This window comes from Clinocottus analis, unplaced genomic scaffold (assembly GCF_023055335.1).
Source record: "Clinocottus analis isolate CAN_PGR_092001 unplaced genomic scaffold, fCliAna1.0.p SCAF_33, whole genome shotgun sequence".
In the NCBI taxonomy this organism is placed as follows: Eukaryota; Metazoa; Chordata; class Actinopteri; order Perciformes; family Cottidae; genus Clinocottus; species Clinocottus analis.
Genome location: NW_027176076.1, coordinates 395,522 through 421,972, shown reverse-complemented (window position 1 = coordinate 421,972; position 26,451 = coordinate 395,522). Strand labels below are relative to the sequence as shown.

At 41.2% G+C, this 26,451-nt stretch overlaps 1 protein-coding gene across 1 annotated transcript; it reads left to right on the top strand.

Annotated features, from left to right (window-relative positions):
- lmo1 (LIM domain only 1) lies at positions 1-26,451 on the top strand. Its single transcript, XM_068596051.1, has 4 exons — positions 1-850; positions 15,022-15,235; positions 24,375-24,500; positions 25,940-26,451. Exons 1-4 carry the CDS (start codon positions 829-831, stop codon positions 26,043-26,045), a joined length of 468 nt encoding a protein of 155 aa, XP_068452152.1. The 5' UTR covers positions 1-828; the 3' UTR covers positions 26,046-26,451.

The following is a 26,451-nucleotide window of genomic DNA, read 5'->3' as shown; positions in this document are numbered from 1 at the left end:
ACGCACGAACACACACTTTCCCTTAGCTGTGCTTTTGTGTTTTGTCAGAATTAATGAGAAAAGTTCCCTTGCCCTAGGGGTAATTAGTGTCCTTGGAGTTAAATAAGCTAATACTTAGACACCTCTGGCACAAGCAATTATGTTTGTGTATTGAATAATTGATTCAAAGAGGGGGGAAGGGCTGCTAATCAGATCTGAGCATAATGAATTGATTTAATTAACAGGGGAATCCGAGGGTCTCTGGAAACTGCGCGCATTTATTCAGTAGCAGCCGAGGCGAGCGCGGCACACAAACTGGGAGTGAGGCGGCGTGAGTTTGCTTTTAGCAGTTGTCAGATTTGCAATTGGATTTGTTTGAATATAGTTGCTGTCTCGGAGCAAATGAGAACGAGAAAGAGAGAATAATAACAGCGAAGCTGAGCTCAGCCGTTCAGTCTGAGCGTCTGATCCGTCCTTGTGTGCACAGTTACAGATAGGCGCCACTCGATTTATATCGCTTTTCATTGTTTTGCCTTTTTATTCGCATGGAATTTATCAAGAGCTACCAACGAGGTTTGCTTGCTTTTCATTTGCATTGCAGTGCAGTCCGGATAGGGGGATCTCGCCGCGTGTCTCGCCGTTTTCCGTGCCTGAATTATTATTGATAGGAGGAGAAAGACTAACGTGCAGACGGCAATTCTTTCCAGGGTTCTGGTCTATCGAGGCGTAGTCTAGTCAGCCGCGCGTTTCAAAGCCATTTCCAGGAGCTGCTTGGAGCAGACCGAGCGGTGCAGCCTGCTGGAGCCGAGGACGGATCGCCCGGGGAAGGACTCCTCGTTCCTCAGGACGATGGTGTTGGACAAGGAAGAGGGTGAGTAACATCCGCGGACGTAGGATGCTGTAACCTGGGGAGTAACACGGCAAACTACAGACATTTTACACGTTAAGTGTCCCCCGTCGCACCGGTCGCTGCGCACCCGCAGCATCCGCTTTTTATTAGCTTTTCAACCCCGTTCAGTCACGACAGGCTCCGTTTTTTTTTTTTTCGCGAAGCAAACTGCAACCCTGTGGTCGCCTTCTGTAACACGAAGTTGAAGGCTGCACTCACACAAATAGCCTCGCGCTGCTAAACTGCTGTTTAGTTCGCAGAGAGTTACATGTTTATTTAGAGCGGATTTGTCTGTGGTGTTTTGATGTGTAACCCAGAGTTTGAGGATACTCCACAGACGCTGCAGTGCATGTGGCTCCTCTTTTCTTTCCTCCTCTAAGTGCTTTTTTGCGTCTGTGAAGTTAGCGAGGCAGCCTTTGACATCACCACGGGATGGGAGATGACAGCAGAGGGCTTTTAACTTGATTGCAAATTATGGATAGCACCGTGCAGCGTTCGCTCACTTTCCATCCAAATAGGCCGACTTGCATTACTTATCTATTTCAATGTATTTAGGTTAATGGGTGAGGCAATCTAATTAATTTAAGTTTAAATCAAACTCTCCTCTAATGGTGTCCCATTTTTAATACAACTGATGTTGAGATGTGCTGTGCGTTTATCACATTCAGGGCTAAATGGTGCTCAGTGCGTATGCATTTAAATATGTGGATACAATATGACGATACAATTCTGTAACCAGTGGTGAAGGCTTCGTGTGGTCGGAAATTAAGTTATTTTCTGAGGTTTTTCTTTCTTTTAGAGTATATTGATGGTTGTTTGTTGACCACCTGCTGACATACACAATGACAACCTCCACTAACCTTACATGTGTGCAATATTTCTCAAAGTGCAGTAGCCTTTACACATTTGAGTTTATCAAGGGCTCCTCCTCCAAAAGTAATGGATGCATTTGTGATCCAGTATTTATATTTGAAAATGGATATTTCATATGTTTTAGCAGAGCATCCTTTCACTTACACATCTAAAAACCAATAAAAGGATTGCGGCAGAGACATAAATTGGTCTGTCTGGCTGAATCCATGTTGTGCGGCAAATGTACCCAAATTTACTCAACTGTAAATTGTCTCCTTTGGATGTCTGTCGAGCTAAAAGTTCCCTATATGATTCATGATTCAGATTGCTTTTAACAGTTATTGGCTAAGCAATATGGTAAATGTACAAGGTGATGCAAATGGCATTAGTGGGAAAGGATGCACAGGAGCATGTAATGCAGTCAATACTACATTAACTACTGATGCCCAATTACAGAACCAGGGAGAGTGGCTTTTAGGAGCATTAGGACTTGCAGAAAAGCTGAGATCACCTGCTGCTCATTGCCTAAAAGCTTCACCCTTTATTTGCTGGGCCCGACCAGCAGCTCCAGCATTTTGGCCAGGTTGTCAACAGAGCTGCTTGTATCTGGTCTCTTTCATTGTGGAGCCTCTTAACGTTTATTGGCTCTAAAGTTATAGGCTTGTCAATTCAACCTTCTTGTCTAATGTATCCACTTAGTGCCTGCAAAAATAAATGTGTGCATATGTGGAGAGGGAGGTGTGGGGCAGTGTTTTGGGTGGCCACATGGGTGTATGTGTATGATTACTGCCTGTTTCTCTTGACTGAGTCACCATTATGCCTGTGTGTGTTTGTGCGTACGTTAAGTGTTCATATTTCCGTCCATACGTGGCCCATAAAATAGATCTTCAGTGTGTCTGGTCTTGTGTTTAAAGCCTGGCATCATGGTTGGCAACGAATGCTGCTGAGTGTTTTTGAACTCTGACTTCCTTCTGAAAAGTCTGCAACAATGTCTGCAACAAGAGCATTAATCAGAAATTAACATAGACAACGTGACCCTTTATATTAGCTCCATTGACACAATCTACCAAAACCATTTCCCACCGCATCTATTAAAAGTTGAAAGCTTAACATAACATTTTAGACTGCCGTTAGTTGATCACACTGAAAATACGTCTTATTTTAGCTTCATTTTTTAAGTAGTTGCCCATGTTATTTGTTGTGTCATCACAGAAAGCACATTATAAACTTAACACCATCTCAGATGATGCACTCATTGACATATAATATATACGTTCTGGCAGGGCACTGATTTAGAGAGCAAGAAGAAGGACTGTAAAGACACTGCTTTGCCAAATAACCCAATACGCAGGTCATAGTTAACGAATAGCAACACATGTACCAGTTCTGTGTCGACATTATATTTTACCCTGTAATATGAAGGTTCCAATTTGCGTCTAATTTGAGAGGAAAAAGCAACTCAGCCATTTCTGTCTACAGTAGCAGCTGCAGGAGAAGCAAGTAGGTCCACACAAGGCATCATTTTGATGAACGTTTACACAACAGACCTGAGCAGAATAAATATCCCCTATAGCTACTGATGCATTTCTGGTAACCTTTGCTTGTTAATTTATGATCCTGTTATCATCCCGTCCAATGAAATTTGTACATTCATAAAGCATGTGATTGAAAAGCAACGCTTCAGATGAATACAGACTGGTGATCTGTCGGCTTCTGTAATAAAACTTGTGCTTCGGGCTCCGATTTTTATTTTGAAATAATAAGAATTGCTTCATTCTTTACCAGTGTTACCATGGTAATACTGTCTCGTAGCGATGTTATATTGATTTAGAAAGTGGACAGTAATATTTCTTTTCTGTTATTTGGTTTCTGTGGCTTGATTTCTAATTTCCAGTTGGAGATTACTTTTATATGTTCCTTAAGTCTTTTCTCTTTTCCAAAGGAATGCAATTTACTCCCCTGTATTTGCTATTTTCCCAGCTTATTGGTTTGCTCTTACTTCAAAATTAAACTTGCCTAATTCAAATATTGAAATTACGTCTGCTTTTTGTGCTCTGGGCCCTGAACAATATTACACATTGCTTCATTTGATAATTCCTAAGTCGCTACTTCCTTGAAAAAGCTTTATTCCAGGCCCCTGCATCGCCTTTGCAGTACTTTTCTAATTTTGTTAGGCACATAGATTGTCAAAGGGGGCAGTTCTGTATTTTAAACAGTAGCGAGTGTAACCTGTGCATAAATAAATGGAAAATATTCTTTTTTTTATGAGCAAACACATAACAAATATACCAAAACATACCCAATGAATCTTCCCTGATACAGATGGGATAATCACATTATCTATTGTACTCTGCATTAACATGCAACACGGTTTGCGCCTTCAGTGTATCCTACTAAAACTATTCTCATTAATTACTACATACTAATTACTAGTGTTTAATAGCATCTAATCATTTTTTGATATTTCAAATGCAGAATTCTTCACCGAGACAATTTTGACCATCACCACTAAACCTCTAGATCCATATCAGACTTGATCGGTTCACATTTACGAGTGTCCAAGTTGTCTGTCATTTTCTGTAATCTAAGTGGACTACAAAGGTACTGAATCGGGACTTAAAGACACATGTTAGCAAGCGCACCCACCGGCCTTTGATGTAAATGGCTGCACTCATCAGTGTGGCACACAAACTCAATTATGCATTTTTGAACTATAAGAGCATCCCTTTTATTACTGCCAGAGACCACAGACATGTTCACTCAAATTAGCACACCAAGATCTACATCACATGCATCAGGGGACGGACGATCCCAGCTGTGTTAGCCAAAGTGTGGCCCTTTTATTGGCCTTCATATATTTTTCCCATGTCATGAAGAATTTCTGGTTTATTGTCGAGTTGCATGTGAGAACAGTGAAGGTTGCAGAGCCAGAGATGCCACATTGAACATTATGTGAACAAATACAAAACTCAAAGTAACAAGGGCACACATACATCAGTCCAGATGTTAAAAGGAACCTTTTACAAAAGCCAGAAATGTGCTGACAAGTTTAGATGAATTGTTACTTTAAACCCCCTTTGAAACCACCTTGGAGAAATCCAGTGTCTTATCGCGAGCTCTGAGACAAATGCAGACATGCAGAGAAGTAATGTTGATGTTGCACAGGTGCAAAGCTATTCTTGCGTGCACAAAATAAACTCTAATAACCTTGTGCATAGTTGAGTTGATGAATATTGCTGTATTTATTAACAACATGTAATCCAGCTTTCGTAACAATGATCCATATATTATTTATAAATATACATACATATGTATATAGTTAGTTATTCATCAGTTTGAACCTGTTGGAAGCTGGTGTTACTGCCACTGCAAAGCTGACTCAAGCATTTGACTTCACGCATGTTAATGTAGAGGAAAACATTCATGGTTGCCTCTACAAACACACAATGACTTCCTGCATTTTCCACATAAAGTTACTTATTCACCTGTATACCTATTACAGGCTTTCTGGTTTGACCTTTTATTTTTGGCATGCAGATGCACTCTGCAAAGCTCACTCTTTGCTCTCTTGTAATCAATATCTACTTTATTTAGTCTTTATTAGTAAAGAAGACAGGAGGGATGGGAAAGAGCAATGACATGAAGCAAAGTTTATGAGCAGATGTCAAAACTTAATAATTTTTTGGCTGCTGACTGTAGGTGTCAAAATACCCAGAAATGTTACTGAAGAGAAGTTTTGATATTCTACCTGCAGTGTTAGAATAACATGTCACCTGTAACACACAAGACAACGCACGCACTTGTACAGTTAAATTTACAGAAAATCACATTTGACATAAATTACTATTATTACAATATTTGAAAGGATTTCAGACCCAGAAGAAACCAGAATGTTCATATGTTTATTTCATTGTTCATGTGTGAACTGTATCTCAAATCAGAATTGTGCTGATGTAATTTAATGTTTCTTAAAGCCAAGTCTTGATTAATCCCTCCTAAAAATGTTCACATTATAGCCGATACTTTAAGAGTTTTTAAAATCAGATACTCTGTATTGGCAGAATACAGATACACACACAATCACATATATATGGAACATATCTATTCCATATTTCACAATTGACAAATACACTTGTCAGTACTTTTTGGTGAACAAACTACTATGTAAGGAAGACACAGTGTCTAAATGTGCTAAATGCTACATTGGCACTCTGTCTTTTGGAAGTTCTTGCAATGTATTATTGATATAAATGTAATGAGCGGATAAGCAAATTATAGGGTTTAGGTTTAGTGTGTATCTGAGAGTTTGTTCTGATGGGAGTAATACGCTGTAAATGGTGCTGTATTTTGGGGTGTGGACATGTGTAAAATGTGTTATGATTATAATTGTAGTGTTTCATCAGTGTCTCATGGAATTTCCCAATTAAAGGCAACATGTGGAGCGATCCGAGTTGACACTTTTCACATACAATCGTAAGCTTAAGTTGATTTAAATATGGTGTTGATTGGTTTGCACTGGTCTATGGTAAATGTGGGGAGACACTCATAAAACTACTAATAATAAAACTCCTTTATTTAAATGATAGTGTTTAGGAGTTCAGCTATATGAACTAACCTGCTGTGTTCTCTCTATAGTGGACATATTACACAGGAATTCTTGCAGAATCCATATTTCCTATTTGACAAAGCCCTTATCGTTGTTGCTAAGTATTTAGTTTGTTTTTGACCCTGTCTGTGTGAGTGTGTGCTTCTGAGGATGACAGTGAGAATTGGTCACTACAACACTTTGTTCTTGTGGATGTAAGGAGCAGTGCAGCCTCCAGGGGCTGCTAGTGGGGCATTTACGCTTTCAGTCTTGTTTCACTGTAAATATCTTTCAAACACCCGTCTCATATTCCCAATGCTGGATTCAGTTTTGTGTCTAAAAGAAGATTTGGTTAGAGCTGTCTGATATGTTTGAAATCCCGGACAAACATAATGAGCTTCCTTTCTTATTTCTGATCCATTTTCCTTCTTCAGGTAATGCAGGTGTCTAGTTATTGGATCCACATTTTAGTGCAATGATATGTGAACTTTACAGCAGTTAAACCCTACGTTGTGTAAACGTTATTGGACAACTTTTTTTTCATTGGCCTATAGCTTACGTTGTTCGGTTATACTGCACTTTCACATACAATAAGTAGATCTAATCGAACTTCCAACTAAAAATTACCTTTAGTTGGATATTTTTTGCATAAACAAAATACTACATTCATTTATAAAGGCCTCCTAAGTGTTTTTTTTTGCATAAGCATCCAGAAAAATATAGGACAAAGGTTTTACACCTTAAGATATTAGAGCTATCTTGTTGGTAAATAAAAAAGCCTGCGGTGCCTTCTTTTAAATAAGAGCCAACTTGCTGAGAACTAATCTCTTACTGGATGACCTTCAGTAAATACAATCTTAAATAGCTAATTAAAGTCTGTGATTAAAGGGGGGTAGTTCTTGCTCTCTTAAAGCTAGTAGATTAGGTTTTGGATATTGAAGTTGCTGATTTAATCAGTGCTTTACTACACTGCTTGCTGCAAATACGGAGGCAATTGGCAATGCTTTCCACAAACATTGCCCAACATGAACTGAAACTTGTTTCTAAGACCTTGGACCACAACTTTCGAATCCCACTTCAGAAATGTTATATCATTAGGCCAGTTGTCTCTAGTTGAATCACAATTTGATTTTAGCCGGTTACAAGAATTACTCATTTAGGAATAATATTATGAGGTAAAATGAACGTGTTAAAAGTAATTCCTTAAAAGCAAGCCGTCTTCATAATGAAACACCAAATGTCATCTACAATATTCCTCTCTTGGGAGATTTAGGACAGGCTGTGATACATAAGACATTTAGTTTACCATCCAATCTTCATGAAGATCTCTCCCCTAACTGCACCCAACCAACCTCCCTCATTACTTATCCCATCAGGTGTGGGAGTAGGTGCTTGAATGACATTAGAGGCCAGTGCTGCCAAATAACTGCCCCCTGTGGGGAATTTGCATTATTCAAGATTAAAGCGCCTCACACAGAGCACCACAGTATGGTGTTCCTTCTTCCCTTCCATTTGAGACACACTGAGGACCCTGAATGGCACACCTGTCTCCTGGCATATCCTTTGAAATAATAAGTGTGCAGTAATTGCTGGGGAGTGGGGAGGATTTTGTACATCACTTCCTGACCTCATGAGTGACACAAACTTTAGAGGGCTACATTTATTCCTCTCCAAATGCATTTTTAATGTGGACTAAAAGTGTTTGTGCATTATTCTGTTTCAGCTGGCGGAAGGTAGCTGCGACAGGTCTAACGTTTTGATTTTCTAGTATAGTTTTTGTCAGGAATCACAAAGTGGCAGATAAGATTGCCTCGTGTATCAATGTTTCAAAGTATATAGTTTGAGAATAGATGGATTTTAAAAAAAATTCAATCTCAGACTATTGAGGGGGGGAGTGTGAGTTGATCTCACTCTAACTGTATGAGGATTGAAAATGAAGATACATTCCCCTTCTCCGTTATTGACAGCTTGTACCTAAATGAAAAATGGCAAAATGGCAGTTTTCAAGAACAAAACACCTCAGAGCAACAGCCGACAAAGCCCAACACTATGCCAAAATTTGATTGGCTGGATCCAATACTAAATCTCCCTGTGTCAACACTCGGACAGACCTCCCTCTTTAAGGGCTCTTACGGGTTTATTTGGGGTAACCCTGCATGATAAAACCACGTCTTTTTTCCTCTTCTTCATTCATCTTACTCCCTCACTCTCATTTCCAAGCCCCATCGCTCCCTCTCTCACTCTGTCTCTGCTGTTGACAGTTTACCTTGCAGAGCTCTAATCTCACCCTACTACTGAGCAACCAAGTGTTGGAACAAGTCGCCTTCTGTAATAATTTAGAAACTCTGCCAGTTTCATGTCTTTAAAAAAAAAAAGCTGCAACGAATTTAATTAGAAAGCTGTTGCATATCTCTGTGATACATTTCTTTTAATTAACCCCATGTGAATAAATTAAAAATAATAGGGGGCTGAAGAGTGTGGAAAAACACCCTAATGAAGTTTTCCGTTAATTGGGATGGAGTCTGGTGCCAAACCATAGTGAGTAGTGAGCTCCAGGAGCTAACAATGCCTTCTGTAAGCCTCAGAAAAGAGCCCAGGGCCTTCGTGCTGACTTCAAGTGTAAGAAATGCACCTCTGACGTGATGGAAATGACCGTGGGCTTGGAGAAAAGGCAGTCCTGTTCCAGGCTGCTCTGCTGAGACTCCCCATGCCGCGCTTGAAGCTTGGCCAGTGTTATTGCAGCCCTAATGCGGCTGACTCATTTGGAGCGGATCAGGAGTAATTATGGTAGGGAAAGTGGCTGCCGACCGTGGGGGTCAGGACACTTGTAACATGTGAAAAGAGCAATTATTCCAGGAGACAAAACCCTCCCTTATCCTGGGCAGTGCCAGGGTCAATGCAAGGGACGGCTGGGCTCCGTTTCACCAGGCCTTATTAGCCACAGCAAGCTGCAAAGTTTGAGAGAGTGCATCTTGTTAATGAACAGTCCCCTCCTCATCAGCACCAGCCATGTCTGCTCTCTCTCCCACTTACTGTGGGTGTTAATTATGTCATAATCATAGCATGCATACAGTCCCAGAAAACACCTCACAGACCCCAGCATTCATACACAACCATCTGGAAATGTAGAATGCCTTACAGTAACATAGAAGGCTCTTACAGCAAACTATAAGAACAAAAACATAGTCATTTTGAAATGTAATATTGACTTGGTCCTTGTAAAAAGCTACCTAATTTGAGAAAGAGAGAGAGAGAGAGAGAGAGAGAGAGAGAGAGAGAGAGAGAGAGAGCTCATGCATATCTTTTACATTTCTCCCTGTGTATGTTTCAAACTAAGGATAGATTCATGATTCACACAATGAATCACTGGTGTTTATTTTTGTGTATCTTTCAGAATACATTCATCAGTCTGCTTTCAGCTGCCATGTGTATTCCAGCTGATGCTATTAGCAGATGTCTTGTGTTTTGTCTTGGCAATAAGGAAACGTGTCTATGGGCTCAATTACAGCGATGACGGGAGCAGAAAGAAAGGCGCTGATTCATGGACACAATGCCACGACATCTGCATGAGATCCCCATTAACCTGGCAGACACCTTGGCCAAGGGACAATTTTTATTTGGCATTTACTGTAGTGGTTGAAAACTAAAAGAGTGAGGTTGATTTCAGCCCTTGCAGCTTCTCAGATGCAGATTATCCGAGCATTTTGGTACTACTGTGCCAACATAGTATTTTTGATTTCCCACTGTCCTTTATTGCTCTTTTTGCAATAATATAATACAATTTAATTTAGCTTTTAAGATTTATATAGATAATTCAGACTTGCAGTTGGCTTTCGGTGGTTAGGTAGCTTGGCCTTTTATGTCTGGTTGTGCATGAGTGCTTTGAATTAGTGACGATGACAATGATGATGATGATGATGATGATACTTGTTTCAGCTAAATGCAATTATTTGGTAATTTAGTATCTAATTTCCCTGAGCCTAGTCTGTGTATGCACCACGCTAGTGGCTTATTCGCTGCAGCTGGGAGTTGGAATTATAGGGGCCCCTGAGAGGAGCCCACCCAGGGACAGCTCCCACCTCCTTGAAAGCCCACCTACCTCCCCCATGTGTCAGGAAGGCCGAGTGTTTCTCTCAAGATCCTTTGCCTCCCAATGAACCAGCAAAGTCTGCATCACACCATGACATCATTGCTTTTAATTGCTCAAAAGACATAACAAAACAAAGAATCAACTGTCCCTTCGGCCATTAAGGATGAGTGCCTGTAAGAGCAGCTGTTCCACTTCGATCATGTGGTGTCGTGGTAGGAAACCATAAATGTAAGTCAATTTACTTAACGCATCGTGTGCACTTGAAAGTTTACGTAAAAAAAAAAAAAAATGATTTGGCAACTTTCTTGCAAAGTAATTAATCAGTTCTCAAACACTTTTCTTAGTTTCATATACTTGTGAATTACATATCTTTCGGTTTTGACTGACCCAAAGACAACACCTTAGGTTGTTTGATATTCTTTCACAGTTTGATATTAAGCCAAACAGTGGACCAGACCGACGTACCACATTTTGCCACTATGGTAAACTGATTGATGGAGTCTAAGAATGAGAGTGTAGCGTAAAATAACAGGATTTCTTCACTTGTTTAGGAGGCAAATTATCAATGAATCCAGAAAATAATTGACAGATTAATCAATAATGAAAATAATGGCCAGTTGCAGACCTACATACAGTACAACTATGCATTAGGAGGGAAAGCAGAAATACAGAATTTGAGATGGGCTGACTGTTGGTAGAGTTTTTTTGTACAATCTGAGATTGAAGTTAACTGGAAAATAATATAGGGAGTCTAACAAGGGGGTTTGTGATCTCTTTTTTTATTCAGTTAACATGTTTTATTGTTAAGGCAGGTGAAAAGGGAATTCTTCAAAACAGGCACATGATTAACTCTCTCCAAGTTAGAGAATGAGAGAAAGTATCTAAGTTGATAAAATCAAGTTCACTAATCAAGTTCAAGTTCCTATTACCATAGAATTTACTCTTTCTGCAGTTGAAGGCAATTACTAATCTTCTTTTAGTCGGCATGACGTGACAGAAGGTGGCTAAGCGACTGATGCATGAATACACTACTGCATGTAGCATGTTCTGCAAGCATCAACTCACTTGTTAGCCAGTAAAACAGTTTAGTGATAATGATGGGAAAAAAGTGGGCAAATCATCTTTCTTTTCACACACCCTTGTCCAGTCTGAGGGCATGTGGTCATTTCTAATTTCAAACATATCCTTTGGTGCTCGCAACAGCTTACTTTCTTTTAAATCCTTAAATATATATTTAAAAGGTTAGAGGACTGATGCGTTTCTTTGATAGCTGTAAAGACGGAAGTCTAAATGGGGTAACATAGAAATCGGATGCTATCTTTATAATAGAAAAATACATGCTCTGACAGACTGCTTGGGCTGAGAAAAACTAACTGTACATCCTTGAAAGATACAATCTTAAAGAAAGTAGATGGATGGTGGGAGGGGAAGATGACAGGCCTTTACACACAGTACTAATGGCAAATTAAATTCCCTCTCAGGAAGCATATTTGGCAGGGCAAGTGCTGTCTCTCCACTTTGAGGGGTAAAATGCATCCCTTGTTGGAGAATGAATTGTGATGTGGAGAGGCATGCTTTTGGTGACATCAAATGACACTGGAAGGTCAGTGGCACTTGTATCTGTTAAATGGATTGGATTAAGTGGAGGCTGCCTCCTAGTCTGCTGCTTCCTTTCATAATGCAGCTTTTCTTTCTGGGGGGTGGCAAGCATGGGAGGCTCTGTTCTACTCCTCAGTTTCACATAGCGCCGTGAGTGGTGACAGGTGCAAGAAAATGTCTTGTGGCATTAAGGGAATTGAAAAGACATTTACTTTACACGCTCATTTCTTTTTTTCTGTCACTACTCTTTGTTTAGTGGGTTTGAGCTAGTGCTCGCTACGCTACTATTAAAGCTGTGGAAGACATCAAACTTATGTTTCTTCCCTGCAATGGCTTCAGGAAGGATGCGTCAGTTGAATGTGCATACTGGTTTCCCAGCAGAAATTGGGCATTTCTCCATTGAGACATCTCTTCTACAGGCAGGACTGAACTGACTTACTGCAAACAATGTTGTCACTTTGAGGATGCTAAGCAGGGTTTTGAATTAAGTCTGCATCCAATAGAGGGGTGAGTAGCATGCTGTAATTCCAGGATAGGTTAAGCTTTGGCCTTTTCAAACGTGATGTAAAACATACACGTGATATGTTTAAGGAGTGTGTGGCAGGTGGTGGTCTCAACCAATTAGGAGTAGTTCTCTGGAGGTGGAGAAACGACCTTTTTGTATAATTAGTTCTTTTATTTAAAGCAAAGATTTTGAGTAGAATAACTAATTAGGTGTCATAAAAGGCAAATGAAAGAATTTTGTGATCCCCAGGAGATTTTCTGCAACTCCTTTCTTTATCTTTGCTCTGAAGCACACATACGTACATACACATTTTTTCTCTCCTCATTAGGACTGTTTTTAGTTCTGTGGAAGTCTGTCAGGCATACATACCTGCAGATAGGTCCCCCAACAAGCCATGAAATGCAGGTAGAAGAGTCCACCCTTAACCAATGTGGCTTGAATTTGAAGCTTTTTAGCTTCATTTACACTGAACATTGGTATTTATAGCAGGGTTTGTGATCCTAATGCGCCAGCTTCAAGGGGTCTGTTTAGGTGAGGGAGGGAGCTGAGAGAGCTGGAGGGCAGGTAGAACACTAATTGATGGCTCCCATCACCAGCACTGGACCAATTAGCCTCTGCTTTCCACTTCTGATAAAGATATAAGACAGCTCAACACCATCAGAGCACTTACTGACATATAAACCAAAGCCATAAATTTGACTAACAAGCTCTCCTATTTCTTTCACTTCTTTTTTAAAAGGGGAAATCCTAATTATATTACATTCACAGCATTATTGATGTGTGGATTGACAAAAATTGCACAGCAAATCTGGATCCAATAAGGTACTTCGTGAGTCAATTTAGGTCTGCAGATGTGTGCGTATGTGTGTGAGAGAGAAACAGAGCTAGAGAGAGAGAGAGTATAAATATGCCTTTTAAAAAGAGATATAAGGTTGTTATGAAAGAGAACTAACTTGACAGGTTCAGCAGACAAAAACACTGCTGAGGGTGAAGCAGTTCCTTGTTACCAGCTGCGGTTGTGTTCAACACGTAGCAAACCACAGAAGTTACTGTAAAATGGCCTAACCCTAACCCAAACTCCAGAATGACTCCCATTCACACTTAACAACACTGTCGCAATTGTGCATACTTTGCTGCTAATGAAATGCAAATAAAAAACTTGTAGCTGGTCGGGACAAAATCTACCTGTGCACATCTCTGAAGTGCAACAGTAAAACAGTGACATTTTATATAAATCCCAGTATAACGTGTCTGAAATAGGCCTTTATAGATACCCACACATACAAAATGCTGGCCTAACCCCCTGTGATGCAGAGTGTCTGGTCTTTCTTTTTTGACAGAGAGAAAGAGAGAAAGAGAGAGAGAGAGAGAGAGAGAGAGAGAGAGAGAGAGAGAGAGAGAGAGAGAGAGAGAGAGAGAGAGAGAGAGAGAGAGAGAGAGAGAGAGAAATGTGTTTTGAAAGTAGAGTGGCAAGTGGCGTCCACTGTGTGTTCTTTTAGATGGATCAATAGCTCAGTGTGTGAGAGAGTGTCTTAAGAGCTGTTGTCTTGTGCTTTCAGCTGTGGCAGACCTGTTAGTGCTACAGAGGGGAGCTGCGCGCCCCTGCCTCTGTACCAGCAGTGGCCTGAGGGGGGCTTTTAGTCCAAACACAAATGTCAACCACACATAGACTATTAGTGTTTAGTGCTGTTATTAAATGGACTTTATTTGTCCTTTAGGAGGCTAAAAGGCACGCTTAAAGGGGACCTGCGTGACAGCAGGGCAATTTGCGAGTTTGGTAACTTAGGCCCGCTCGTTGCAGACACATGAGTACAGATAAGTGTAAAAGGAGGTAAGGCTGTAATGCTCTGAGTAGGGAACGTTGTGTGTGTCTTTGTGGTTTGTGTGTGTGAATGTGTGAGTGTGTGTGTATATGTGTGTGTGTGTGTGTGTGTGTGTGTGTGTGTGTGTGTGTGTGTGTTTGAAACACCGAGTGAGTGTATGCTAAAAGGCACTTAGGCCATAACATATCTCACTGGGGTCTGGTAGCAACGTTTTTGTGGTCAGAGGCTTTTTAAAAGGTTAATGTTAATCTATACCAAACAAAGCCCATGAGAAGCTTTTACAGCTGTAGACAGTTGAGCAAAATGATGCTTTGATGAAATGGCAGGTAACTAACGTAGTACGCTGCTCCCTGTAAATACCAGGGTAAATAAACATTGTGTCTTTTCCGAAATACACAAGACATGCCCCCACCTCAGAAACCTGCTGCAAGTGATCATGTAACTTTTGTACTACAGCATGTTCTCAATAGAACGAGTAAGTCAGGGCTTTGTAGTCCAATGTGACCTGTGCGCCTATCTACATGGAAGAATGTTTTCTTTAATGCATATGAAGCAGGCAGGCCGTGTGCTGTGGCCACGCGCAAGGCCGAGCTTAGACGCCTCGAGAAGCAGCCAGCTTATCAAAAAGAGAACATGAAAAGTCACTCGGGTTCCTGGGCCGTAAATCACGCATGGCTGTTTGTCTCCTTATCACTACAGGTGTGCCGATGCTCTCCGTCCAGCCCAAAGGGAAACAGAAGGGGTGTGCTGGCTGCAATCGCAAGATTAAAGACCGCTACCTGCTCAAGGCCCTGGACAAATACTGGCATGAGGACTGTCTCAAATGTGCCTGCTGTGACTGCCGCCTGGGGGAGGTGGGCTCCACCCTCTATACGAAAGCCAACCTCATCCTCTGTCGCAGGGACTACCTGAGGCAAGCGAGACACACAATCACCTCTTTCCACTCACAACAAACACAAATGCCATGCCAGTCCAAGAGCTCTGTGACATGAAAGAATCACAAAGAGGTTGTTTTTTTTTGCCTCCCGGTAGCGTTTGCTTTGGTTTCTCAGTGTGTTTCCTGTGGCTTCCATTCACAGAAACAAAGCTAAAATCTAAATCATGCAAATATTCATCAGGGGATGCTCAAACATAAGCATATTCTACTAGCAGAAAAAAATAACATCTGGGCATTTTTTGGAGCTGTGCTCTACTTCAAAAAAAAAAAAACTGTACAAAATTCTTGTGCAACCATCAAAGGATGAGCCGTTCTGTCATGACATTTTTGTATCACTGCATCCGGAATAATACACAGTCAGAGTTTGCATATAAAGTAGCAGTGGGATACATTTACAATAGCTTGTTCTCGTAGCATTCTTAACATTTAACATCTGGAAATATCTGTTCTTGATGAATTTGGAAGACATTAGGAGCTACTGTAAAAAAAAAAATTCAATACAAATTGAATTTAACAATTGCATTATACATTGAAACCCTGTTATACAGTATCATTGCTACTGACAATATATGTCTGTTAAGTTAAGTTCAAACCAACACTTGGTTGTTGTTTTTTTTACTGTTTTTCTTTTTCTTTTTTTTTATCAACATAGAAGAGTTAAGTAGACTTGCTGGATCTTGTACCAGAGCTGTATGTTGTGAGAATCCTCCAGGCTTGTTGCTTCAACAGTGTCATTGGGTCTTGATACCCCCCTCCAGAACCCCTGCCATCTGCTTGTTAAATTAAACATGACCATTTCCTGGGCGTTAAGTCACATTCCCAATGAGATCCTACCATTTATCTGTGAGGGAATCCCCCAGGGGCCGACTTAGGGATGCCAGTGCCCCCCGCCCCTCCCTCCTTTTATAACTCCCTGCCCTGCGCTGCCCTCCCCCTATTTCTCCTTTCTTCTGCTTACTTGTCTCTTTACTCTTTCACTGATACCTCCAGCTTATTTCTAGCCACATGGTTTGTTCCAGCATAATAGTAAAAATCACAAACATTCAAAACCGCAGCGGTCATCTTGTATCACTTCTAAAATCCAAAACCAAAAATAACCTTAATCAACTTGGTTTTCTTCCTACCTCACTCATGGATCTCCATGACATTTTACTTACACCTCAGCTCTGACCTGGACGAAGCCCGCACGCAGCTCACTTGAGAGGTGCTTAGGGACGTTACGTTGCGATAGGCCATTACCATCCATCAGTTCCCACCCACACTTAATGCTTTTAAGATGCAGTGAGAGGTCCACTAAGACCTGATGTTACCCCCAGAAGGGGCAGATGGTGCAGATGAGGTAATAATAAATGGGCAAATGACCAAGAGAAGGCAAAAATGATGAAGCTCAGAGTTTCACTTTGTAGAATACATCTGCTGAAAGGACAGCAACCCCAACCCCCAAGCTATAAGTGCCTAACTGGCACTGTGAAGGCAGAAGGAAAAGCTTTCTCGCACATTAGACCGGCTTGATGTGGAGGTCAGAGACGGGATGAAAAAGTGAGAACGACATAGGAAATCAAGAGTTACGAATACTAAAATACGAATAAAAAGGAAAGATGAAAAGAGAGCTTTCTGTGCTCCTCTGTTGCCCCGGATTGCCTAATGAAATCCATCCCACTTGCCTGCTCTTCAGCCTGCGACAAATGCAGAGTACTTAATGGCTAGAGATGCTTGAGATGAATTCTATTATGGAACAAATTAAAAACCTTGCCTCACATACAGAGAACAAGCAGTTTGAGAGACCAGAGTATTTGAAAGTAGGTGATGCAGTCTTCATCCGGCACTAGTTTCCTTTTCATTCCTCCTTTTCTGTGTAGTAAGACGACGGCTCCACTCACCCGCTGTAATGAAGTTAAATCTGTGCACTGAATTACCCTCCTGCACTTCATTAAAGACAAGCGGGTGGATCAAACACACTTTGGTTATTTCCCTGAGTTTGGATCCCTGCCATGCTCACATTAATTATTATAGGAGCTCCATCTGTGATTGTCCTTCAGTGGCATTAGCAACTTATTGAATGCACTCACGCTTTCCTGACTCTTACACTTCAACACACACAAAGCCTAAAATACACATCTACCTTAAACAGCGTCCTCCCCTGCCCTCCAAGCCGCTGCACCAACAAAAAGTTCAGTTTCAAATATCCCTGACTTTCACTTCCCTGTATCAAGAGAGGTTTTTTTTTTATCAACTTGGCCACACTCTTTCATTATAAATGAGAATAATAGATTAATTAGGCGTTTCCTTTATGTCTAGGGCTCAGGATCGCACGACTTCACCAGAGGGTTGACAATCTAGTCATGGTGTGATCATCAGGACTTGAAGCCTGAAATCATTTAATCCTCTATTTCATATATTAGAGAGGACATAATAGTCATCCACTTATCAAAATGGGGTATAATTAACTGTAAGAGGAAAACGTTTTCAAGATAATGAACATTATAAGTTATCCTCAAACCGGTGAAATAGCAGGGAGAAGACGATAGCTCCATCTGGATGTGACTGTTTTTCAAATCCGTCCGCTCTTTATTTATAGGAGGTAAAACAATTGTTCTCCTCCCTTAACAGTTGCTCTTCCTCTCTAAGCAAGATAGATTTGAACAGAAAGGTTTACACTTTCAAAAAGACACAACTATTGGGGAGGGTCAGAACATGCGATGCATGCATTACCAGATTTCTCTTTTATGAAATCTGACTAACTCTGTGCAGGCTGGGAAGTCTCAAAGAGCTCAGAGAAGAGGTAGAAGACTTTTAAAGCCACAGCCCAATCTGAGGGAAGCAATACAGAAAGGCAGATGATGCACTGTAGGATCTTTACGGGTTTGAAGTTGGCAAAGCAGCAAGTTGAAAGAACTTAAGAAGGCTCTCTTTTCTCTGAAGAGTGATTGTAATGACTCAATAACAGAAGCTTTTTTTACATTCTTGCCACCCAACTCTGCTCCCAACAACCCACATCAGCACTCGTTTTTAGCTACTGAAAAGGAGCTCTTCAATGAGCAGTTCCACTGAGTTGAAAAGTGTAGGAGGCAGGGATTAGGTAGCTATACATTTAGCTTCATAATGCATGCAAGAGCCTAGATATTTACCCTCAACTGCACATCCTTTACGATTTAGGGTCGTGGGGTGCTGAAGCTGATCCCAGCTGACATTGAGCAAAGGGATGGGTTCTCCCTGGACAGGCCGTTAGTTTATCGCAGGGCACAAATATAGGCAGACCTGGAGAAACCACGCTGCTATGTGGAGAACATACAAATTCCACATAGGACTGCCCAGACCGGGGCCTGAGCCTGAACCTGGGCCCCTATTACTTTGTAAGGTGACAGTACTAGCCACTACACCACCGTGCAGCCCCAGACATGGGAATAGGCTATTAAAAATTAATTATTTTGTTGTTTTTTTTGTATTAAGTTACACAACAAGACACTATATGCATACAATTTGATACAAACTACAACAATGGAGTCCATTATTGAATTTGAGAGGGACTTTGTGCTATAATATTTGCATATACTCTAAGATAAGATAGTCCTTTATTAGTCCCTCTGTGGGGAAATTACAGTATTACAGCAGCCCTTATTCACAGATGAAGTAATATAAGTAAACAGTAGAACAGTAATAAAAACACAATTTAAAAATTAAGCAGTAAAACACAAAAATATAAAATACACAAATGGAATAAAATAAATAGTAAAAAATGTGTATAACGTGTAAGTGTAAAAGTATAAGTATTGCACCAAAAAGTGTTAAAGTGTTCACAGTGGTTTTGTGGCCTACTGGGGCTCAGCTGGTTGTGCAGCCTGACAGCAGCGGAGAGAAAGGACTTTCGGTATCTCTCCTTAAGACACCGGGGATGAATCAGCCGGTGGCTGAAGGAGCTGTGCAGCGCGGCCAGGGTGTCCTGCATGGGCGGGAGGCGTGGTTCATCATGGATGATAGCTTGGCCATCATCCTCCTGTCCCCCACCACCTCCACAGTCTCCAGAGGACGCCCCAGCATGCTGCTCGCCTTCCTCACCAGTTTGTCCAGCCTCTTCCTGTCAGCTGCTGAAATGCTGCTGCTCCAGAAGACCACTCCGTAAAAAATGGCTGATGCCACCACAGAGTCGTAGAAGGTCTTCAGGAGTGCTCCCTGCACCCCAAAAGACCTCAGTCTCCTCAGCAGGACGAGTCTGCTCTGTCCTTTTTTGTAAAGGTCGTGTGCATGGTCCGACCAGTCCAGTTTATTGTTCACATGAACACCCAGGTACTTGGAAGACTTCACAATCTCAATGCCTAGTCCCTGGATGCTCACCGGTAGAGGAGGAGGGCGTTTACTCCGGCAGAAGTCCACCACCAGCTCCTTGGTCTTGCTGGAGTTTACATGGAGGCGGTTCCGCTGGCACCATCCCAAAAAGTCTCAGTTGACTTCTCTGTATTCTCTGTCATCATCGGCGGAGATGAGGCCGACGATTGCAGAGTCGTCAGAAAACTTTTGCAGGTGGCAGAGTTGTGGTTGAAGTCCGAGGTGTATTGTTATTAATTATTTAAATCATTCTATATTAAACAGCTGTTATTATGATACATCCGGTCATTTTACAAGCAAAATCAATCCTTTTTTTTTTAGCATCTCGAAAACAAGAACATATAGTTTACTTGGGTCATGTATGAAAGTAAACTGAATATCATGGACTGGCTCTGTGATATGTTTCAGTATAAAGTGACCATGTTTCATTCCTTTTAACTATTGTATGTACTATAAAACAGATCATATAACAACTAAACAAAGATGAGGACTTTTAAAAGTTTCTGAAAACAAATAGCCTGCCAGCTTTCACTTTCACTTTCCATGCTATTCAGAAATCCTTCACAGAAGGTCTTACGGGCTGTGTGGAGCAATCCCCTTCTGACCCTCTAAAGCATTAAAAAAACACAGAAGCGGCTGTTTAGAAAGAGGACTTTTTCTGCCTCAAACTGTTGCAATGCGGATAATTGATTGTTCAAACCTGTTTGGCTCAGTGTATTATGAGCAGCACAGAACAATACTCTCATTTTCCAGAAACTCACCATTCACGCTCTGATTAAAGAAAAATCCTAACAATTGTTGGAGAATTCTTTTCCCCCACTTTTCTTTTCAGCACATTGATTTATTTAATCTAAATGACCACGAAAATGGAAGTGCATGAGCCACTGCAGTCCTACAACACAGGACATGTATTGGAACAATGCGTGGGAAATCTGCAGAAAGTCTTTTCAAACTAAATATCTGTTTTTCAAAGCTAATTCACAATGTATGAAGGAACAGTTTCAGTGCTGAGATGTTTTTACTGTATGTTGTCCTTTACATACTTTGTATGGTTTGTATAGATGACACCACCTTTATAGATGTATAATCACAGTATTGTCCATCCTTCGGCACAAGATGACCTGGTCTGTCCTGTTCATCTGTGGGCTCCCGCTTGGCTTTCAAAGGCTTGACTTTACCTAATTCTCTGTATCTATTTTACTTTGGATTCTCGGATCTGACAGAAAATCCCTTGACCTTTACATTTCCATCTCAATCATGTTTTGGTGTGAAACATTCATTACTTGCTATACGCAGCTCCACTTCAGCTGTTACTCATGAGACTGCTGCAGCAGTGCTGCAACTCCGGCTGCTTTTAGCTTCCTAGGAGCACAAAGAGAAGAGTGTAATGTGTTTGAACAGTTCTCTCAGGCTGTAATCTCCTCTTACCACGAGGAGTCCAATTAAGGCATATGTTGATACCATGCTATAACCCAGAAACATCAATGGCTGGCTGAAGAACTCTGAGTGGGACACTTTCTTATACTCCAACTCTTCATGTTATGGTGAAGATGGAAGCCAAATTGGAAGCCAAATTTCTGCCTGCGATAGTAAACCTCAAAAAAGATAAGGATGTGGGGTTAGCGTGGAAGAGATTTATCTTTTCATGATTTGAAGACTATCAAGGTGACTCCGAGGAATCAGTGTCAGTTAAGAGAGCATGCCACGGTCCGGCCGCTTCACTTTGACTGTGCATCCACCTAAAAGGTGCGAGGCCTTTCTGTGCTTTTAGAATACGTTGGTTTCACTAGTCAAGAGTACTACCAACTATCTTCCAACGATAACAGCATCAGCACAAATTAAGGGCCAGATTTAGTGAGACTACACACGCTACACACATTTTGTTCATTAATAACCTTATTTCTTCCTTGTTTGTGTTACTAATTAGTAGGTTTTAGTCATATACAAGCCTATATTTGATACACGTTCATTTTTACCACAAACCTCCATGCGGCTCGTGAGAATCCCATCTGCGCTGTGTTTATGCCTTGTCGTGGGGTGAACTACTTAGCGTGATGATCCATCACTGTTCAAAGTGAGGTGGGGATTTTGAAAGCTGTGGGTATCTACCAGCAAGCGGGCGTGGAGGAGGTGTGGGGGGGGCTTTGTTATAAATGTGTAGTCTCCAATCCCAAACTGTTGGGAGATTGCCCCTTTATATGCCCCGTACATGGAACACCGATGCAGCCGAGTGCTGTCCGTCTCACATACTGTACACAATACATACTGTATGCAGATCACGGAAGGATTGTGTAAAAGAAAGCACAGGGCCGCAGCTCACATTTTTGCGAGTGTGTCCGCGATGTGGAGAACATTGTGAAAGCCGCTGCATGCCGATCGTAACGGTTATTTAGTGCTTACGAAACTTATGGATGTGTTGAAAGCACTTATAATTATATGACAGTGTTATTAGTACACCATACGTATCATTATTGTAAAAAAATGATTACAGTGGACTCATGATAACAATACTTATCACTGCTTTAATTGATTGAATTTCGGATTATAAATAATACATACATACTGATCCACCCATGCACACATTCAAACTCCTAGTTATATGGTAATCTTCACACATATACATGAATATACACATATATAGTACATGATCCTCGCATACAGTACATATATCCTCATAAGTATAAGTGTGTATACTACTGCCAGCAGGCACATTTAAAAAAATATAATCGGATATATACATCTACCTTAAACAGCGTCCTCCCGGTACCTACCTCCAGGTATATTTGCAATAATTCTTTCAAGGGAAAAAATTATGTTTGTATTCTAAAAGGTTTGGGGTTTTTAAAGTCAATCAAAATATCCTGTATTTTTGCAAGACAAGTAAAGTTAAAAGCAACATACCTACAGTAGCTGGGGTTTAATATGTAAACAGCAAACTTGTGTTTCATGATAAATAGGAAGGATTTGGATCATTGGTTTGTAGAGAATATACATGTGGCTGAAAGGTAAAAACTAGCCTCAGGAGTCGCACACTACTTTGACTGAAGATACAACTTAGTGTCGGCAGCAAGCTGGGCTTTCCCACCAGGCGTTTTCACAACCTGTATGTATCAAGTCAGCACCATGTCCGCCCAGCGGGGTGTATAAGAGACGGGTTAGAATATTCTCGGAGCTTTTACAGGTGTGTGCATGTCAGACTCTGTAAGTGGCCAAGGCTTTCTGGGCTGTTTTTTTTAGCCTCGGTTCTCTGAGGGACAGGAACAGACATCACCGTGTGACCCATCAGTTCAGTGCAAAGCTCAGGTGTGCTGTGAAATCTTGAGCAGACCCTCTTGACTGTCACGATGACACAGGAGGCGTGGGACAATGGGTTGTATCTAACCGTGAACAACGGGGGAAATAGCTTTAATTTGATTGTGTTACAAAATCAAGGCTGCCAGGAAACCCTACACACTGTGATGGAAACAAGAAGCACTGTCGCACCGGTAGAGATCAATACTCAATACTCGCTCAATGTGTTAGAATCTTCTAGATCTTTGGAGAAGAGGGAAAACATATTTTTTAAATGTGTCGCTGTGGAAAAAAAACGACTTCCTTTAGTTGCAGAGTGCCCCATAGGTGGCAGATGTCTACTGTATGAGAACATGCAGTGTTTTACAGAAACAGAAACCAGTTGTAACAATGTCTCTGTTTAACACCGTGTGAGTCCCTCTCATGGAACATAACAGCCTTTCTCCCTCTGTTTCTGTCTCTCCTGCTCTTCTGGGGCAGTGGCCCCTAATTAGAAGCAGGGCTGCTGGATACGTTTCCTTTAACAAGGTGAAAGCAACTGGATGGGACTAGCATAAACAAGGCAGAATATCAGCACTGTGACTCCTCTGTCTGAGCCCTACAAGTTTGGGTGAAAAGTGTTTAACATACTGTTGGAATGGCAATCTGCTGTTGCCTTATCCCCTCCTGCAAAGCTGCGAAACGGTTCTTCTCCTCCTGCAGAATATATAAATCTATCTGTGCTTCAAAATCTCCAAATTAAACATAGGGGCAGGCGCATGGAAAATGAAAATGTAAATCAGACTGGGAAAAGCATTTGAGGTTTTTTTGCTTAGAGGAGAAAAGAGATCTACACCAGTGCCTCCTTGCTATGTTTGTGACCTTTATCATTTGGCTCCTATAAGCCTAAACAAGCCGCAGCGAGGTTTGAGCAACGAGTCTATTCACTGTGAAACATTTAGTTAACTCTTCAAGGTTACATCTTCCGTCACGTTCTCAGGCTCCTCTCGGAAAGGAAAGAGGGAGATGGAGAAAGCGATTGAGCCTGAATCCTTGTAACAGAAATCTTTTGAACTTATGACTACATTATAGAACGCGGTCTCTTGTGCAAAAATCCAGCTGGCTTTGGTTGAAAAAAGGCTTCATTAGGTATTTTTGTTATGAAAGAAGACAACTTTCAACAATTTAAATGATTTGCTTCAGACTTGTTTTCATGCTTTTTGTAATGTGCAGAGGGGAGGGGTTCTTTGAAGAAGGAGATTAAAACCATGTGATTGTTTTAAATTGATCATTAGCCAAGAATTAAGATCTATGTTTGTAACTCTCATTAACAAAAATACCAAGTGGGTGCCAAGAAAGATGTGTGCATTTCATTCAACGTATTATGACTTTGCCCTCTTTTCCCTTCCTTTGCAGCATTTTACTTCTATTAGTTCTGCACTCAGTAGGTTGTTGTTTTCTCCTGTATTGCATCAAAGTAAAGGGAAGGTGGGTTAATCGCTGTCTGTGCTCTGTCTTTCAGGCTCTTTGGTACGACGGGGAACTGTGCAGCCTGCAGTAAACTGATCCCAGCTTTTGAAATGGTGATGAGAGCCAGAGATAATGTTTACCATTTGGACTGTTTTGCCTGTCAGCTTTGTAACCAGAGGTAAGACTGGGGATCATAACTGCGCAACATCACATTAAAAAAAACAACAACCAAACAAAAAGCATGAATTAATTAAGAAAACAGCTGGCAAATAGCTTAAATATTAGAAGCTATGGAAAAAAATTGTACAACAGTAGTTTGTTGTCTTATTTTGTATTTACAGATCACCTGTCAAGTCTCGGGAAATCCCAAGTTGTGGATTACTTCCTGTGTTGCTGTTTTGCATTTAAAATGCCTTGCTAATTATTTCCGATTGTGACACTTTGCCAGCAGTTTGTCCTGTTTGTGGCTAAATCTGTAAATCTTTTAAGCAAGAAGGATGCAAAATTAGCTCTCGTTCTCTGATGGCTGTATAGGAGCTACAAAAATAAAGTCCTCCAGAGGTGTGTTGCTACATAAGGGAGCATGGACCTATACAGGTGTGAAATGGTGTTACCTTGGCGATATGATCTATTATGAAATTGGAGTGAGCACAAAGCCCATGGTATGATACACATAGAAGATGACATACCCAAATATTGCTTTTTCCCATTAATATACTGTCAGTAATGACACCACTCTGGGAGCGTAGCGTCCTTTGCATGCTTGTCAGGGGTTCTGTGACCCTGTTCCTGCATACAGCACAAGCCCATTAACCTTCTGCAGGCCAGATTCAGTTACCATAGTGAACACCTGCTATAAGGGAATTATGACTGCAGTCTCTCTTCTCAGCTGGCAGACATGAAGCCAGGTCTCATCTGGCATCGTATTGCCATGGCCGTGACTGTTTTACCAGCCTGGCTCATTACTGGAGCTAAGCTATGCTTGGCTATATTCTTATCTTCACTCCCCTTCAGTCACATTATGGAGCTGTCTCCACTGTGTCACACAAACAAACAGCCGCACAGAGAAGAACATCAGTAGGGCAGACTGCTGTGTGTTATTTTTTCCTCCTCAATTGACTCTGAGACTTCAGAGGAAAAACATTCCCGAGCACTGGAACCAAACTGGTGTGTGAGAAAGCTAACCCTATGGCAGAGGAAAGCTGGGAAACACCCGTGGTGCCAGGCCGGGTAGAGCTGACCTGCCTTTTATCAGGTGCCAGTGCTCGTGTCTGCTTTCTTTGAAATGATAGCGTTTTAATCCACTTTTATTTGATGCCACACATTTATGATGACCATCAAAACAGGCTTAGAATCTGAGGAGACGCAGTGTCGGGGTGCGTCAGGTAAAACATCCCGAACCTAATGTGTGCAAACAAACAGAATCATCATTACCTGCTGATCTTAAATGCAGCATTTTCACTGCCAGAGTCAGCCAGTCAACACACACACACACACACACACACACACACACACACACACACACACACACACACACACCACTTTGTCAGAATGCCAACAGTAATCATCTTTGTGTTTTTAACAACAGTTCTGCCTTCTGTTTTTCTCTGCCAACAGGTTTTGCGTGGGGGACAAGTTTTTCCTAAAAAACAACATGATTTTGTGTCAAATGGACTATGAGGAGGGCCAGCTGAATGGAGGCTTTGAGACACAGGTTCAATAGTTGAAACCTGGTGGCAGCAACAATCGGCTCCACACTTTACACACAAGATGGATGTTCAGCTGCACTTGGAGAAAGACAAGCGTATGTCTGCTTGCCTGCAATACTTTTTAAGACCCCTTTATCAGTCCCTAAGGACTCTATTGTAAATGTTCAATTTTTCGCCCCTCCCACACCCCAACACTGAGCAGTTACAAATTTTGATGTACAGTTGTGCCTGCTTAGCTGAGCACTGTATTGCTTGTATGTTTTGTGAAATTTGTTTCCGGTTGGTTTAATTTTCCTTTTAGAAATGGTTCATTGGAGGGTATGTACAGTCTGTTTTCTCTGTATATATAAACTGGAACATTTATTTTATGAAATGTAATGCAATTTTATTACTAGTGTGAATTAAAGATTCTTAAATGTT

Excerpts from the sequence above, each read along its gene's own strand:
- lmo1 (XM_068596051.1), top strand. The coding sequence starts at position 829 with ATGGTGTTGGACAAGGAAGAGG. Across the intron at positions 15,236-24,374 it reads TGTCGCAGGGACTACCTGAG|GCTCTTTGGTACGACGGGGA; the intron begins GCAAGCGAGACA and ends TCTGTCTTTCAG. Across the intron at positions 24,501-25,939 it reads TGTCAGCTTTGTAACCAGAG|GTTTTGCGTGGGGGACAAGT; the intron begins GTAAGACTGGGG and ends CTCTGCCAACAG.